Source organism: Odocoileus virginianus, chromosome 1, assembly GCF_023699985.2.
Source record: "Odocoileus virginianus isolate 20LAN1187 ecotype Illinois chromosome 1, Ovbor_1.2, whole genome shotgun sequence".
Taxonomy (NCBI): domain Eukaryota; kingdom Metazoa; phylum Chordata; class Mammalia; order Artiodactyla; family Cervidae; genus Odocoileus; species Odocoileus virginianus.
Window position 1 is genome coordinate 80,896,509 of NC_069674.1, and position 18,001 is coordinate 80,914,509.

The window sequence follows — 18,001 nt, forward strand, 5'->3', positions numbered from 1 at the left end:
TGGGTTATTGCATGAATTAAATGAGAAAATATGTGACAACCAGGATAAAAAAAAAAAGAGTTTCACACATAATGAGAATTAAACATTTTAGATTTTAGTATATATTATCTTTTGACTTTAAAAAAAAAAAAACTTTCAACATCTCTAGTGCAAGAGGAATAGTTTCAAGAGGAATCGAGGTTCATGAAGGTCAAGTACCAAGTTTAAGTTTCTACCACTTTACAAGTAGTGGAATCAACATTAAAATCTAGATAGCTTGCCTCCCACACTGCTATCCTGATCACCCCCTCACACAGCCTAAGCCTCAGAAAAACTCAACTCAAGAATTATCTCAGATAGAATCTTTTTATTTATTTCCTTCCCAGACTTTTCATGCTAAAGCAATCTCACAAATCCCCCCCCCCCCCATCAAAACAGGGCTGTGCTATTTAAGGACTTTATCACAGGGGGGGAGGCAACAGCAAGAGCAATTCAAAAATGCTTTTGTTAACATTGTTTCACTGCAGAAATTTCTCGCCAGAGGTAATTATCTAAGATGCACTATTTCTTTTCCTTTGCTTTGGAGTTAATTTATTCCTTAATTAATTCTCCTTCTGTCATGTGTTTATTTGGAAACTACTCATGAAAAACAAGAGATTCCCATCAGGACCACTGGCCACAGGGCAATAGAATGGTCCATGACTGAGAACCAGCTTCTGTGGTGTTCACACATCTAGGATGGAGGTCATGAAATGAAAGTCAAGGGGTACAGGCATTCCTGAAAGATTAGTAAGTGCTTCATAATACAGTACGATTATAGATTAATTGGTCAGCTCATCAATGTAGGACTGCTGAAACTTTCAGTTAAAATGAAGTTGTGATTTTGCTTTAACAGCACAAAGTTCTCTGCAAATCATTAAATATGTGCCTTTTTAATAGCTCAATATATTCAAGGCTCAGAATTTCAATAGGGAAAGAGCCAATATGTAACAGTTTATAATAATGAAAGTCTATTGATTTAATGCAGAATAGAAGCACTTTTACAGTTCTCTGAAAAAGGCAGTTGAAAACTTACAGAGTATTTTTGCAATTAGTGGACTCTGAAAATTCAAGAATAGTGTTCCAAAAACACCTGCAGTTAAACTCTAAGCAAACACTGCTACTCCAGGCCGTATAGCAGTGGGACTTGGAACACTAAAATTGTGGTGTCTCTATTTTTGACATCACCACCTGGTATATTATGGAAATCCCTCTGTTACTAGTGACAAAGTCTTGATTCCTGCCAGCTCCTTGACTTTACATTCCCATAGAGGGAACTGTAAAACACAAGAAAATATAATAGGGACAACATCTTCAAAAATTATATTCCAAATATAGACCAGGTTTACTTGCCAAGTGGTCAGAATGGCAAAGCATATTGAGCATTTGCCGTCACTTATTAGGGTCAAATTGGCAGGGCATGCATCCCAGGGACTAGCAGGTCCCTACCAGGCACTGTGTCTCCACTCTGGGTAGTTGCCATTAGGTTCACAATGAGGCCTCAGAGAATACAAACCAGGCAATTAAGCTCTCCCCGGGTGGAAAACAGATGTGATGGAACACATAATCTATAATTTGTTCAGGATTTTTCTCCAAAAAGTAACTTTCCATCAAAGTAAAAAGGATATATGTGCATTAAGCATATATTACCTATATTGACACAGTAGTTTTAAGGAATATCATTTATACAAGATTTAAGAAATGTGACAATAAATGCAGGCTGGTGTCATCCAGTAAACTTCAACTGCTATCAGAGTTCACTTAACTGAATCTCTGCTTTCATTTCTACCTGGAAGAAGCTGCTTATGCCCTTTTTCTGAGATGCTTCCAGGAATTTAAAAGTTCTTTAGCCTTTTTATAGTCTCCAGTGATGAATATTATTTATGACCTGCTTCTTTTCAAGAAGATTTCAAGGTGACCCGTAATGACACAAACAGGAGAACAAATTAAGACAAGTACTTAAGTAATTACTACCAACCAAATAAATGGTTTTGATGAACTCAGGTTTTATTTTTAAACCTCCAATCTTGACCTTTCTACTATTAACTTATTAACTGCTATTAGGATTACAAGTTCCCTGGCCTTCAAAACCTCACAGACTGAGTCAGAATGAGTATGTTGTTCATCTGATTACCCTGCCCTGACTTTTTCTTTTCAAGTCGGATGTCATCCACTGTGGCCTGCTTAGAACATAACTTTGGTCATGTCATTCCTTTATTTAAACTTTGTAATGTCTTTTTATCTCTTAAAGAAGAAAAGTCAAAATCTTTATCGTAGCATGTGAAATACTTAGCAGTCCAGCCACAATCCTTTTACTCTTCCTCACCCTACTAATCCCTAGAGGGGCACTGGGTACCCTGATAACACTGAATGGTCTGCTACTCATAAAGCAGGTGTGAATTTGCCCATCTCTGCCTTTGTGCTCACCTTCCTGCCTGAAAACTTCCTTTCCCTTTCTCTGCTTGGTAAACGCTCTCTCGGTCTTCAAGATCAAGGCTAAGTGTTCCCTCTACGTGGGAACCCACCATGACTCACTTGAACCTGCTCCTTCACCTGTGTTTTTGTATATGTACACATAGCTCAAAATTTTATCCTTAGTATGCTTCTTTGTCTCCCACAAGACTACACCTTCCTAGAAGACAGTGGGGGTACATTACTCATCTTAGGACAATATAAATTTGAGAATAGTGTCTTGTAACATCAGTGTCAACTGAAGTTGGCTGAATGAATGACTGCTGGATCAGCCTTTCTCACCACCTCTTTCATTTTTTGAACATTTACTAAGTGCCAGCTGGTGAGTTAAGTGCTTCACACATATTATCACTTCATCCTTAAATAACTTCACAAGCCAGAGACTACTTATTCCCTTTTTACAAAAGAGGAGCCTGAAGCTTAAGGAATTAAAATAACTTAAATAAACCAATAACTTAAAAAATTAAATTCAAGCAGCTAATGAGAGAATGGGCTGGTATTCCACTGCTGGCCTATTTGATGCCAATCCTATGCACTGAATGGATACCCTACTTGCTTATATACCTGGCAGTTCTGTTGAAGTGATGAACATTTAACAGGAAACCCATGAATAGCATAGTTTTATTTACTACAAATAATATGGTATATAGCCCTCTGCCCTAAACTATTGCAAAGGATCTCAGAAATAAATAAAAATCATTTTTTAAAAATTAAGCTACAGCCCTTAGCTTTTCCTACACATACTCAACAGTTTCAGACTTCAGTTAACAGTAAAAAAAAAAAAAGGATAGGAGTGTCTTTTTTAATCAATAGGACTAAATTTATCATATTATGTTATACAAGTGACTTCAGGGGCCACAGAAAAATATGGATTTGTTCAACTTGTGGCTTTGTTAAATTCTCAAGAGGCACTGTAAAAAATCAATATCCAAGGCACAAAAGGATGCGTCTTTAACAGGTCTTTTGCTGTCAAGTCATCCTTGAAGTCATCATTTTGCACGTGTCATTGGCAAACACTAACACACACTGGACCAGATATGCCACAGACTTTCTGATCTTATTGTTAGGGACTGCAACTCAGACTCATTCAATCCCATGATTTCTCTTAAAAATTAATTCACAAGGGAAAAAGGAGTAAAGAGCAGATACAGGCTGATACAGTGGGCAAAATGTCATCTTGTTCCTTTTCTAAGTATCTGCTAAGTCTAGCTGGGAACAAGGTCATTCCTGAGACAGTGCCTTGTTAGAAAGGGAGCAAGATAGACCCTTGTCAAATGTGGGTTTTCATGATGAGAAACCTGACATGTCTGATGATGCTAGTCTCCCGGGAAAATGTGATTCAAGAGACCCTACATGGTCTACATAGCAGTTCAGCCGCAGTGATAAGGGATGAAAAAGCCAAAATGGCTAGCCTTGCTATTCATAAATTACTTAGTCACAAAGGAAGAAAATGAAAATGTCTGACAATATGCATTACCAACCACAGGTGTTGAGTGCAACGATTTCAGGAGAGAAAGAGATAGCAATCAGGGTTACTATAAGCCATTTATGAAGGTTTCCACCATGATTAAAGAGTACTTTTCTGGAACATCCCTACAAAATCATCAGGACTAAGTCATACCAGTAATGGGAATAGCAGTACAAATCTTGGGCTAGAGTGTTTTTTGTGCTCACAGCATGTAAGAATCAGTGACTTTTGCAGATTAAACTGAGAAAATTTGCATTTGCTATGCTCTGTTATATGACTTCCTAAATCCAGATTAATCTCTGACCCTCAAACATGGGCTCCTGTCAACTCATTTCATGCAAAGCATTCCCAGATGTGCTGCAGGTAGTGTGTTCCAAAACAAGCAAACAAACAAAAAAATGACTAATCCTTTCTGCAATAACAATATGATTGGCATCCTTTACGGGCAGATAACTCATGTGATGGGAACAGCTTGAATTCCTCAGGCAATTTCTCAACTACACGCCACCTCCAGTTTCATTTTAAAATCCAAGCCAATCTGAGGTTTTTGTACAGCTAATGGTACAGCTTGATCATTCTCAATAGGAGGGTCACTGTGGTCTCATCCCATAACAACTTTGAGAACTGGCTTTATGTAATAACATGGGTTATAAGGTAGCAGATGGCTTAAAGTACAGTGGTCTTGTGGGCTTGTATATAATCACTTAAGTAAAAGAATAAAACAAAGCATTCAGCACTGCATGTGTGATAAAACAATTAAAGGTGTAGCTTATTCTTAGAAAACAGCCCCAAAGTGATATGGAAACAACACCAAATGCAAAGGCAAACACTTGGAGGTTATTATCAAGTCTCCTCATTCCCGAGACAGCACCAATGGCTTATTTTTCAAATGCATACAGTTCAGCTTTGTAGATAGCACTTTTCTTAGGAAGTAATAATTTGATGCCTCTTTACCACCTGGAATTCTTATAGCTAAGCACAGGTCCCCATAAAAACCAGCTATTGTTGTCCCCATCAGCACAACCTCAGAAGACAATAACCACGAAAGTTCTGAAAAGAGTGCTCATCATGGACAATCACTTTAGTAGGACACTTACTGCTACTAGACTCTAGACCTACATCTGCCTTTTTGTCTTCTGTTGAATAAAATGTCTGGCATTGTGTCACCACAGAAGGCAGGAAGCTTGTGTTTAAAATGGGTATGTCATATCCCTGGTATGTGGACTTTAAAAAGAAAAGATACAAGTGGACTTACTTACAAAACAGAAAGAGACTCAGACTTAAAAAGTGAAATTGTGGTTGCCGGGGTGGGGAGGTGGGGGGAAAATTGTGGTTGCCGGGGGGGTGGGGGGGTGGAGTAGGGATAGCTGGAAAGTCTGGGATGGACATGTACACACTGCTATATTTAGATGGATAACCAACAAGGACCTATGTATAGCACATGGAACTCTGCTCAGTGCTATGTGCCAGGCAGGATGGAAGCGGGATTTGGGGAAGAATGGATACATATACGTGTGTGGCTGAGTCCCTTCACTGTTTACCTGAAACTACCACAACATTGTTAATCAGCCATACCTCAATATAAAATAAAACTTAAAAGTCTGGGGAAAAAGAATAGGTATCTCAGCAAAACTATAAAATAAAATGGGCATGTCATGAATGTCCTGCATGGGAAGAGCGACCACAGGATGTGGAGGCTTACAGGTGGCTGACATTTCTAATTCATATTCCCTTTCTCCACAACCTCAAAGAATAGACTATCCCAGCTCTTTCCCAAAGTTTATACTCTTTAATCTCCATGATGAGAGCATCACTGAAATGAAGCATGACACCTAGAATTCTAAAGACTTCCCATGACTTGCTAAAAAAAAAAAAATGCCAGAAGAAAAACTCCCAAATAAACTGGTCTTTAACTCAAAAATTTCACAACAGTGAATAAGGATGGTTTGAATACCTACAGGAGCCTGACTCCATAGTCAGCTATTGATTATTGGAAAAACATTCCCAAGAAAGAATAAGAACTGAGCAACTGATGTGAGGGCTGAGGATTTGGCTGCTTACGTATCTGTACACAATGCATTAATCTGCAGAAAAATCTTACCTTATGAGCAGACCTTAGTATGGGTTCATTTGATGAACAACAGAATGGGAAAGACTAGAGATCTCTTCAAGAAAATTAGAGATACCAAGGGAACATTTCATGCAAAGATGGGCTCGATAAAGGACAGAAATGGTATGGACCTAACAGAAGCAGAAGATATTAAGAAGAGGTGGCAACAATACACAGAACTGTACAAAAAAGATCTTCACCTTCACGACCCACATAATCACAATGCTGTGATCACTCACCTAGAGCCAGATATCCTGGAATGTGAGGTCAAGTGGGCCTTAGAAAGCATCACTACGAACAAAGCTAGTGGATGTGATGGAATTCCAGTTGAGCTATTTCTAATCCTGAAAGATGATGCTGTGAAAGTGCTGCACTCAATATTCCAGCAAATTTGGAAAACTCAGCAGTGGCTACAGGACTAGAAAAGGTCCGTTTTCATTCCAATCCTAAAGACAATCCCAAAGAATGCTCAAACTACCACACAATTGCACTCATCTCACACGCTAGTAAAGTAATGCTCAAAATTCTCCAAGCCAGGCTTTAGCAATACATGAACCGTGAACTTCCAGATGTTCAAGCTCGTTTTAGAAAAGGCAGAGGAACCAGAGATCAAACTGCCAACATCTGCTGGATCATCGAAAAAGCAAGGGAGTTCCAGAAAAACACCTATTTCTGCTTCACTGACTATGCCAAAGCCTTTGACTGTGTGGATCACAATAAACTGTGGAAAATTCTGAAAGATATGAGAATACCAGACCACCTGACCTGCCTGTTGAGAAACATATATGCAGGTCAGGAAGCAACAGTTAGAACTGGACTTGGAACCACAGACTGGTTCCAAATAGGAAAAGGAGTATGTCAAGGCTGTATACTGTCACCCTGCTTATTTAACACATATGCAGAGTACATCATGAGAAACACTGGGCTGGAAGAAGCACAAGCTGGAATCAAGATTGCCGGGAGAAATAACCTCAGATATGCAGATGACACCACCCTTATGGCAGAAAGTGAAGAGGAACTAAAAAGCCTCTTGATGAAAGTGAAAGAGGAGAGTGAAAAAGTTGGCTTAAAGCTCAACATTCAGAAAACTAAGATCATGGTATCTGGTCCCATCACCTCATGACAAATAGATGGGGAAACAGTGGAAACAGCGTCAGACTTTATTTTTGGGGGCTCCAAAATCACTACAGATGATGATTACAGCCATGAAATTAAAAGATGCTTACTCCTTGGAAGGAAAATTATGACCAACCTAGATAGCATATTAAAAAGAAGAGACATTACTTTGTCAACAAAGGTCCGTCTAGTCAAGGCTATGTTTTTTCCAATAGTCATGTATGGATGTGAGAGTTGGACTGTGAAGAAAGCTGAGCACCAAAGAATTGATGCTTTTGAACTGTGGAGTTGGAGAAGACTTTTGAGAGTCCCTTGGACTGCAAGGAGATCCAACCAGTCCATCCTAAAGGAGATCAGTCCTGGGTGTTCATTGAAAGGACTGATGTTGAAGCTGAAACTCCAATACTTTGGCCACCTCAAGTGAAGAGTTGACTCATTGGAAAAGACCCTGATGCTGGGAGGGACTGGGGGCAGGAGGAGAAGGGGACGACAGAAAATAAGCTGGCTGGATGGCATCACCAACTCGATGGACATGAGTCTGAGTAAACTTTGGGAGCTGGTGATGGAAAGGGAGGCCTGGCGTGCTGTGATTCATGGGGTCGCAAAGAGTTGGACACAACTGAGCAACTAAACTGAACTCCCTTAGCTATATGTTTATCTGATTCCTACTTTAGGTTTATATGGTCTGAGGACTAAGGCTCCATGATAAGGCCCTTAATTTGTTTTCCTTAAGATAAAAAGGCACCTTTTTAGCCCAAGGAAATTGGTGCAATAACCAGATCCAATTGGCATTATACTGACTTCCTTTTGTATACTCCTAGTTAGTTACACAGAGATATTTGGAGAAATTTTGGTTTTAACAGTATGAAAACCTTTGCTTCAGCTACCTTAAGGTCTAAGCCAATTGTCTATGTATAATCTCACTTTGGTGAAAACTTGACAATGATTAGCAAAGGATCTACAATGCACAGTATATTGTTTATAGGTAGTGTTTGAGAGGAGCTTTACACTGCTTGCTGGGGTAGTTAGTTTGCGGGGTTCCCACAGAAACATATCATTGCAATTAGAAAAGGTCACATGGAAGTGCACTCATTCATCAGCTCATTTATTCAACAAATCATATGGCGTGCAGGCTTCCAGGGAGTGCTAGTGGTAAAGAACCTGCCTGCCAGAGCAGGAGAAACATAAGAGATGTGGCTTTGATCCCTGGGTCGGGAAGATCCTCTGGACGAGGGCACGGCCATCCACTCCAGTATTCTTGCCTGGAAAATCCCCTGGACAGAGGAGCCTGGCAGGCTACAGTTCATAGGGTCACAAAGAGTCAGACATGACTGAAGCGACTTAGCACACACACACATATGCATGGCACACTTCTTTTACTCCACAAGGCATCAAGGAAACAGAAATTAACAACACACATTCCCTGGCCTTCAGAGTTTTCATTCCAGTAGAGGAATTAGTGAATGATCTAGAAGTCACCATACATTTTAATTAGTGCCATGAGAGAAATACATAAAGGAGTGACAGTCTCAGAAGATGGGTGCACAACTCAGCCTGAAGTAACTTCTCAGAGAAGGGGCCCTTGAATGGATTCACTGAGCAGACAAGTGGTAAAAGTCATTTTAAGCACAGGGAACAACATAAGCAAAGGCGCATAGATTTGAGGACACAGGACATGGGAGAAACCAGACAGTTCATTGCGAGACAGAAACAATAGGGAAATAGTAGCAGACATTCAACATTATATACCATTCGTTGTTGGACAACTATTACCAGTGAAGGCCATCCTGGGGCTTCCCTGATGGTTCAATAGGTAAAGAATCCGCCTGTAATACAGGAGACACTGGGGACACAGATGGGAAAGGGCATGGCAACCCACTCCAGTATTCTTGCCTGGAGAATCCCACGGACAGAGGAGCCTGGTGGGCTACAGTCCATGCGGTAGCAAAGAGTTGGACGTGACTGAGCGACTAACACTTTCACTAAAACTGCAAAAATGAAACAAAGGCAGAAATACTAATTCAAACCATCACATCTGCTGGAAAATAAATCAGTAGCTGGCCAAGCCCAGCATCTTTAGCATTTCTCAAATCTAAAAAAAAAAAAGCAGTCCATACATTTGTGACTTGAGAGGTTGCACTGAAAATATTGCACTGCCTCAGTTCAGTCGCTCAGTCATGTCTGACTCTTTGCGATCCCATGAATCACAGCACACCAGGCCTCCCTGTCCATCACCAATTCCCAGAGTTTACTCAGACTCTTGTCCATCGAGTTGGTGATGCTGTCCAGCCATCTCATCCTCTGTCGTCCCCTTCTCCTCCTGCCCCCAATCCCTCCAAGCATCAGTCTTTTCCAATGAGTCAACTCTTCGCATGAGGTGACCAAAGTATTGGAGTTTCAACATCAGCTTCAACATCAGCCCTTCCAATGAACACCCAGGACTGATCTCCTTTAGGATGGACTAGTTGGATCTCCTTGCAGTCCAAGGGACTCTCAAGAGTCTTCTCCAACACCACAGTTCAAAACCATCAATTGTTTGGCACTCAGCTTTCTTCACAGTCCAACTCTCACATCCATACATGACCACTGGAAAAACTATAGCCTTGACTAGACAAACCTTTGTTGGCAAAGTAATATCTCTGCTTTTCAATATGCTATCTAGGTTGGTCATAATTTTCCTTCCAAGGAGTAAGCATCTTTTAATTTCATGGCTACAGTCACCATCTGCAGTAATTTTGGAGCCCCAAAAAATAAAGTCTGACACTGTTTCCACTCTTTCCCCATCTATTTGCCATGAGGTGATGGGACCCGAGGCCATGATCTTAGTTTTCTGAATGTTGAGCTTTCACTGCCTAATCCAGGATAAATTCCAACCACCCAGAAAGTGGCTACTCCTCAGGTGTTTGAACACTGAACAAAAGACTACAGTACACTGTGTGCAGAAAGGGCTTCTAGGAACGCTGGATGCAGCCTTTCAGGCCTTAGGGAACAATGGGTTCCTCCATAAGGTCTTAGTGTATCCTACATAAATTGTAAAGCCAAACTTGATCACGATATGTATAACTTGAAGCTTTCACACTCCCAGCTGAAATGACCCCTGGTTTCTTAGACCACTGTTCTTACCTCTGTAGATGGTCAGGAAGTAAACAAACATCTACACAGCTATCTCAAAGTACAGAACTGACATATGAAAAAGTGTATTTTTACTAATAAGGAATGACTACTTATGGTCCTCCAGTCAAGGAGACAGTGCTTTAAGAAATGAAAAAGGACAGACATATTATAACTTGAAATATATCTTCGCTATACTGTAACGAGAGGAATTCCATATGGCAGAGGTTAAGAGCTTGAATTGCAGAATGACCTGAATAAGAGGAGAAGGGGACGACAGAGGATGAGACGGTTGGATGGCATCACCAACTCGATGGACGTACGTTTGAGCAAACTCCAGGAGTTGGTGATGGACAGGGAAGCCTGGTGTGCTGCAGCCCATGGGGTTGCAAAGAATCAGACACAACTGAGTGACTGAACCAAACTGAACTGGGAAAGTAAGCACAGTGTCAGACACCTGGGACGCAAGATCCCCAGGTGCTCTGTGCCTGGGTTCCTCAATGTATAAAATGAGACAATGGTAGTATCAGTCTCATAAGACTGTTATGAGGATTAAGGGAGACAATACATCAATAACAGTGGATCTAAAATTGAATCTAAAGAGAGCAAACCACTTAATAATTCCTCTTTGACTTCAGCCACCCTTGGATTTCTGGTGGATTTTTGCAACATTCAACTTGGCATCTATACCCTCATTTTCCCCTAGTTTTCTTATTTTTTCTTCACTTACATGTAATTTTAACTTAAATCCAGAAACATACATCTCTTCCTATGTAATATCACCTAATTGCCAGAAAAGAAGGCTAGCCCTTTGGAAAAATCAAGAAACTGGACTCCACTCAGCTTTTTTGCTTGTTGGTTGTGTAAATTTTAGAAAGCCACTTCACTATGTGAGCTTCAGTTCCCTCACCTATAAAGCAAAAAGCTTAGATTAGCTTCATGGCTCCTTCTAGCTCAAAAATGTAATGATCTCATAGTTTATTTATGTTTTTTTCCAAAGTCACTGATAAAAATTTAATCTTACTTGACCACCTCATATAGCATTTCTTCCAAGCTATTCTACTTTAGTATATTTAAATTTTTATCCAATTCCTATCACTTTTCCCTTTTCATGAGAATCCAGGTAATGTCACCAATACCTTGTTGAAGTCAGAGTTCATGGATATAACTCCTCCCTAAATGGTCCAACCAATGTTGGAAGATTCTACTGAAATTCATTCTCAGTGAATCCGTGCTGATTTCTAGCAATATTTTTTGTTCATTTCTAAAGCCTGCATGCTCTCTATAGGGAACTCTGAGAAAAAAAATTACCAAAATATATCATGATTATTGATTTATATTTATTCCTGATTTATAGTTCCTGAATTTTCTCTTATTCCTCCCTTTTTATCCTCTGACAGTCATCCCATTATTAATTTCTCAGAAATTATTAATAGTAATTACCTGATTTAATCTGTGATTTCTTCCAGAATTCAGAACCAGAGGCAAACTTAATTCATTATGGACCCTTCTTGTGGTCTTCTGCCCTGCTTGGATGTGAGAGAACTTTTTCATATATTTGTATCACAATCTCCAGATTAGGAAACATTCTCATGAAGGCACATAAGGAGGCAGAAAGAGCTGGGCAGTGTCTTGCTTTCACTCATTTAGAACCAACTCTCCAAACCAGTGATTCTCTCTCTTCTTACCACAACTTCTCCTAAAATATAATCGAAAAACAATCATAGCAACAATCAACATCACTCCATTTTCACATTCTGTGCTTTATTCTTCCTAGTTCTCACAGGCTTATGCCAATCTTGTATATTGTCCAAGGCCTGCCCAAGGACCTAACACACCTACAGGTTTCATCCCTCTCGCTAGTTCTTTCAACACTCACATGGCCCAATGCAGCCTACCCATCCAGTAGCTTCTTTGGAGATCTTGATTTGTCTGTCTTATTGAGACTATTATGTATTATTTGAATTATTTTTTAAGTTTTCCTATTGCTCTTAAGCTATATACCTTTTTATTAGAGTTTCTAACCATGAAAAGTATCTCTCTACTTTTAAAGTGGTTTTCCCTAAAGGATATAACTAGATCTTTTTTCCCTTCCTCCATTCCTACTAACACTATAACTGGGTAACTTTCTTCCAAAAGTCCACATTATTTCTCCATCCTAAAATGATTCTTCTGTTTTTAAAATGATGTCCAATGTAAATGAGATCTTACACCTTCATGTTTTCACAGAGGAAACCACATGGCCAGTAAAGCAAATCAAGAATGTTTCAGATGGCCAGTTTTATGTTAAAGAGAAGGCTCCTAGTAGCAATGAGGTGATCCATCGTGTAAACCACAATACTGCTTCTGTTCCTCCTTCCTGTTCTTCCTACCTGGGTGCCCTTCTGTGCTTCAGACCTCAGATTCACAGTCATGCAGAAGACAGCAGAATCGAGATTATGAGAGGGCAGCTATGGTCCTTCAGGTCAAAAGACCTGCTTCTAAATCATGATTTTGCCTCTACTTTCTAATCCTATGATCACAAACAAATTTCTTCATCTCAGTTTCTGCACTGCCACAATGGGGAAAACAATATTTATCATAAAAGGCAGTTGTGAATATCAAAGGAGAAAATACACATATAAATACCCAGTGCATTAGTCACTGGCTTTACAACAGAATAAATAATTTTGAAAATGCACAAATCAAACTAAGAACTTTATTCTTCTCTAGAAGTCAGGCTGGAGAGGGTGAGAGAGGGAAAGAAAATGAGATTTATAATCTGCTTATTTCTGTGGTATTTAATTTTTATATTAAGCATTTTTACTCGTGTAATCTAAGGAAACTAGTATTAAAATGAATGGTTCACCATGACAAAAGGACTTCAACAGTTTGTTCTATCATTCATTTGCATTACATGTGTTTCAAAAATGTAAATGTAACTCTGAACATCATGCTCTGACTGTATGATTGCTCCATGCTATTTAAGAGGTAATACAATTGAGATTACACTTTATTAGAGTTCCATTCTCATGTTCAGCTCACTAAATGTGCCTCCTTTTTCTCAAGTAGGCTGTAGTCTCCTCATTAAACACTCATATACAAGCTATTCTATTATTGAAGTAGAATTGATTTACAAACTTGTGTTAGCTTCAGGTGTACAACAAAGGGATTCAGATATATAGATAGATAGAGATACATATTTATATATCTATATATATTCCTTCAGATTCTTTTCCATTATAGATTATTACAAGATATTGAATACAGTTCCTTGTGCTATAGAGTAGATCTTTATTATTTTGTACATAGTCATTTGTATGTCAGATAACTACTCATAAAATGGTAGCAATCACTGCAGTTGTATTCTAACCCACTACCTACTCAAACCTGCTACAATTGTGCCCCTTCCTACCCAGAGAATCTTCTTCACATCGCCATCATTCTATGCCCAGTTCACTCTCTTGTACGTCTGCCTTGTTTGTAAATTGTTCTCAGATATCCTGGACAGGTAGACGTGGAGCCACAGGATCCTATTCATCAAAAGACAAGAACTTTTTCTTTACGCATATGCCTCCGGGAGAAGGAAGTTTCAACAGTTTAGGATTCTTTCGCTGTGGTTCCTAGCTGCCAGAAAATGATGTCTACAGGCATTTTTCAGGTCCTTTCATTCTCTGCCTCCCTGAGGGGTTCAGATCCTGATGAACAGAACTTGAAGATTAGAAAACTGTAGCATCCAGAAGAGACGGTCTCTCCAATGTCATCCAAAGTCTCCATAATCAAGCCAAGTCCGTGCACAGACAGGGACAGTCTCATCACAGTCTGCCACAATGCTACCTACATTCGAAAGAAGCCAGGTACTCAGTACAGAAGTGATGACAGTACTGGCTCAGTGCCATCACAGTCAGGCTGAGGAAACAACCAGCACTCCCAAGTTCAAATGCATCAGGAGAGTCCATTTTGTTCAGGGTCCCTAGGCCTGAGAAAAAAATAAATGGCATACTAGCGTTCATCCGCCCACTTACCCATTCACTCACCTCCATTCCCCAAAATTCACTCACATCCTAGTATATATACATATATTAAAAATCAAGATGCAAAAAAGATCTGGATCCTAAATTTGCATTACATTGCATGCCAAGTGCCAGATTTTCTTGCTGTTCTATTTGTAGTTACATGAGAAGTACCATGATTTGCAAAGATATAGAAAACATTTTTGATAGCTCTGGGCTATATCAAGTATTGATTTTAATAGCAGGCCTGATCTCTGAGAACATGCTGTGTGGCTGTGTATGAATATGGCTGTTGGTTTCCACTGCCAGATGAAATGATGATTAATCAGGACTCAGCTGTCAGTTGTTTGATGTTACTTGTGCTCTTTGCTAACAGCTGCCTACTTCAAGCTGTGCTTCCTACATGTCAAACAGAAACCTGAAACCACAATTTTCAGAAGGGAAATTTCAAAGTTCTCATAGGGTATGTTGGAATAGCCAACATTATTTCCAATTAAAGTCTACTTAGTATATTATGTAACTAAAATCATTGTAAAGATAGAAATGTTCAGAATATGTGAGGTAGCCAGGAAAAACAAAAACTTATTAGATTTACATATGATCTGCACATATATTTTAAAATGTATAAACTTCACAAATACTCTATGCATAAAATGTTCCTTGATATGCTACTCTCACTTTCCTTTTTTATTCTGTAATAAATAAGAAGTGAAATATTATTGCAAGGTAAATTATAAGAAATGTACATTCTTTATTCAGAATAAACTTTAAACATTTTAAAGTAAATAGTTCTTCATCAACAAGGTCCTCAACACTCCCTAATTTGCTTTTTAATAAAAAATATCATAAAAATAGCATTTGTATGCTTGGGCTATGTATAATCCAAGCAGAAACAAAATGTTAAAAAGGCAAAGAAAATGTTGGTCAAATTCTTTAAGGTTAGAAAGGTATATGCCTAAACTTGGGGTGGACCAAAAAGAATGGACTTTATTTTTTTGGCTTAACCTAGATAATAAGTGTCTAATTTGGACTGTCCATGTGGCATACAGTTCCCAAATTAAACTCTTTCAGAGACTGCCTTTTTTAGCAAAAGAGGGGGAAGTGAGAATTAGACAACACCCAGGCTCTCTCTATACAACCACAGCCAAGTTTGTCTAAAAACCGAATTTGGCTAATTCACTGTAGTTCATTGTTAGACTGAGTTATAAGAGGACTCCAGAAACTTAAAGCAGCCCCACTGATACCTGAACAGAACTGATTCTGGTCCAGGATGTAGTACAAAGTCTAGGAGAGAAAGAAACATGCCCGTCTCATTTCTCTTTGTCTTTTCCCAACACTTGATTACCTGCTTGGAACTTGTTTACTAATTCCGCAAATACAGTGTCCAGGAAAGCAGCTGGAAAAGCGTCCAGAAGAGCTTAGCGATCTGGAGCTGCAAAGGGAGCTGGGTAAAGGCCTGGTATGCTTCACCTTTCCTGTGCAGTCAGTTACCTCCGGATTGCTAAAAAAATAATGGTACCTGCCTTGTCTCCCTCCCCCAGGTGGCAAACCTGCTGAGGCTCTTCCAGATCCCGCAGATAAGCTACGCATCCACCAGCGCCAAACTCAGCGACAAATCGCGCTACGATTACTTTGCCAGGACCGTGCCCCCTGATTTCTACCAGGCCAAAGCCATGGCCGAGATCTTGCGTTTCTTCAACTGGACCTACGTGTCCACCGTGGCCTCGGAGGGCGACTATGGGGAGACGGGGATCGAGGCCTTCGAGCAGGAAGCCCGCCTGCGCAACATCTGCATCGCCACTGCGGAGAAGGTGGGCCGCTCCAACATCCGCAAATCCTACGACAGCGTGATCCGCGAGCTGCTGCAGAAGCCCAACGCGCGCGTCGTGGTCCTCTTCATGCGCAGCGACGACTCCCGGGAGCTCATCGCCGCTGCCAGCCGCGCCAACGCCTCTTTCACCTGGGTGGCCAGCGACGGCTGGGGTGCGCAAGAAAGCATCATCAAGGGCAGCGAGCATGTGGCCTATGGCGCCATCACCCTGGAGCTGGCCTCGCAGCCCATCCGCCCGTTTGATCGCTACTTCCAGAGCCTCAACCCCTACAACAACCACCGCAACCCCTGGTTCCGGGACTTCTGGGAGCAGAAGTTCCAGTGCAGCCTCCAGAACAAGCACAACCACCGGCGCCCTTGCGACAAGCACCTGGCCATCGACAGCAGCAACTATGAGCAGGAATCCAAGATTATGTTCGTGGTGAATGCCGTGTATGCCATGGCCCATGCCCTGCACAAAATGCAGCGCACGCTCTGCCCCAACACCACCAAGCTCTGCGACGCCATGAAGATCCTGGACGGGAAGAAGCTGTACAAGGATTACTTGCTGAAAATCAACTTCACAGGTAAGCAGGACGCCTTTAATCAGTCATCTGCTATGATGCAAACAGTGGAATCAAAGAGGAATCAAATGCCTCTGCCCCAACCCAGAAATCTTTGTTTCAGAGCCACCCAAGCGATTCAAACTGAAATATTCCAAGAGGCAATATGATGGGTTTTTTTATGTCGATTACGTATTTTCGAGGGAATATCTTGGCTGGTACACCATATGAGATTGAAGCACCCCTGGCTGTCCTGACCTGCGGCAGCTGCCTAGATGTGGGCTATGCCACATTTGCTCTCTTTCTTGTGATTAGCTGTGGGATATGACACCTGTGCCATGGGCGTTTAATCTTCTTTAGCAGAACTGACAACTCTCTAAGGAACACGAACTTCTAAGCTTTCCTTCTGGGTGATTTGAGCAAAAGAGTCTCATAACTTTCACAGTGGGGGTGAGGAAAAAAAAAAAAGTCACTCTTTTTCCAGAGCCTAATTAGGGGAGGAAAGAGAAAAACACTCAGAGCCTGGTGATTCCAGCATTCGAGTTTATATCTTCTGCCGTGCTGCAGTATTTCCATGTCAGGATTAAGAGTTGGGGATTTTTCTCAGATTATCTCATGAAATGACACTGTTTTCCTGGGAGCTTGACTTTAAGCAAACTGAAGACTGATGGAAGTCATGCTGATATAAAAGTGAACATCCAGAGGTGTGTTCAAAGTGGCACACACTTTATAAACAAAGTATATTTGTTTATAAATATGGTCTATACATTTCTCAATATAGCACTGTGTTTTAATGTACTACAAACATACAAAAAGACACAACATCTTTAGAATTGCATGCTCTTCTACAATGCATGTGATATCATTGCATTAAGGTACCAGTTCTGGGGAATTTAGCTTAAACCTAAATCATAAAATGGTAAGTAATATTACTGAGCACAAGAGATTTTGATGCCAAAAATATTGCAATGATAGAACACGTTCATTTGTCTAAACTGCTAATCATCTCCCATGCCACTAGGGCATCATTCTAGTCTGCAGAGTCTGTTTCAATTGATTTATCATCCAAGACATGAAAGTTTTTATGCTCAAATCATATTATCAGTGAAGCAAGTAGCAGTTCTCACTTCTCCCTTATAGATAATCACTCAGAAGTCAAATGGACTGAAAAAAATCAATAGTAGTACTGAAAGAAGACCTCATGACAACTGGCTTCTAGTCCAGAACTCTAACCCTTACTCTAGCCTAGAAAATAAGCACCAAAATTATCAGCCTGCATTTTAGCACGTCTTTTCTTCATTCTACACAGAGAGCCAAAAGTAGCTAAAATTGATTATGTCA

General features: G+C 40.3%; 1 protein-coding gene across 2 annotated transcripts in view; it reads left to right on the plus strand.

Annotated features, from left to right (window-relative positions):
* GRM3 (glutamate metabotropic receptor 3) overlaps positions 1–18,001 on the plus strand; it is a 227,732-nt gene that overhangs the window by 140,887 nt on the left and 68,844 nt on the right. For both annotated transcript variants that reach the window (XM_020903082.2, XM_070470043.1), the window contains exon 3: positions 15,829–16,684. In XM_020903082.2, the coding sequence (XP_020758741.2) occupies positions 15,829–16,684 (856 nt within the window). The remainder of the gene's footprint in view (positions 1–15,828; positions 16,685–18,001) is intronic.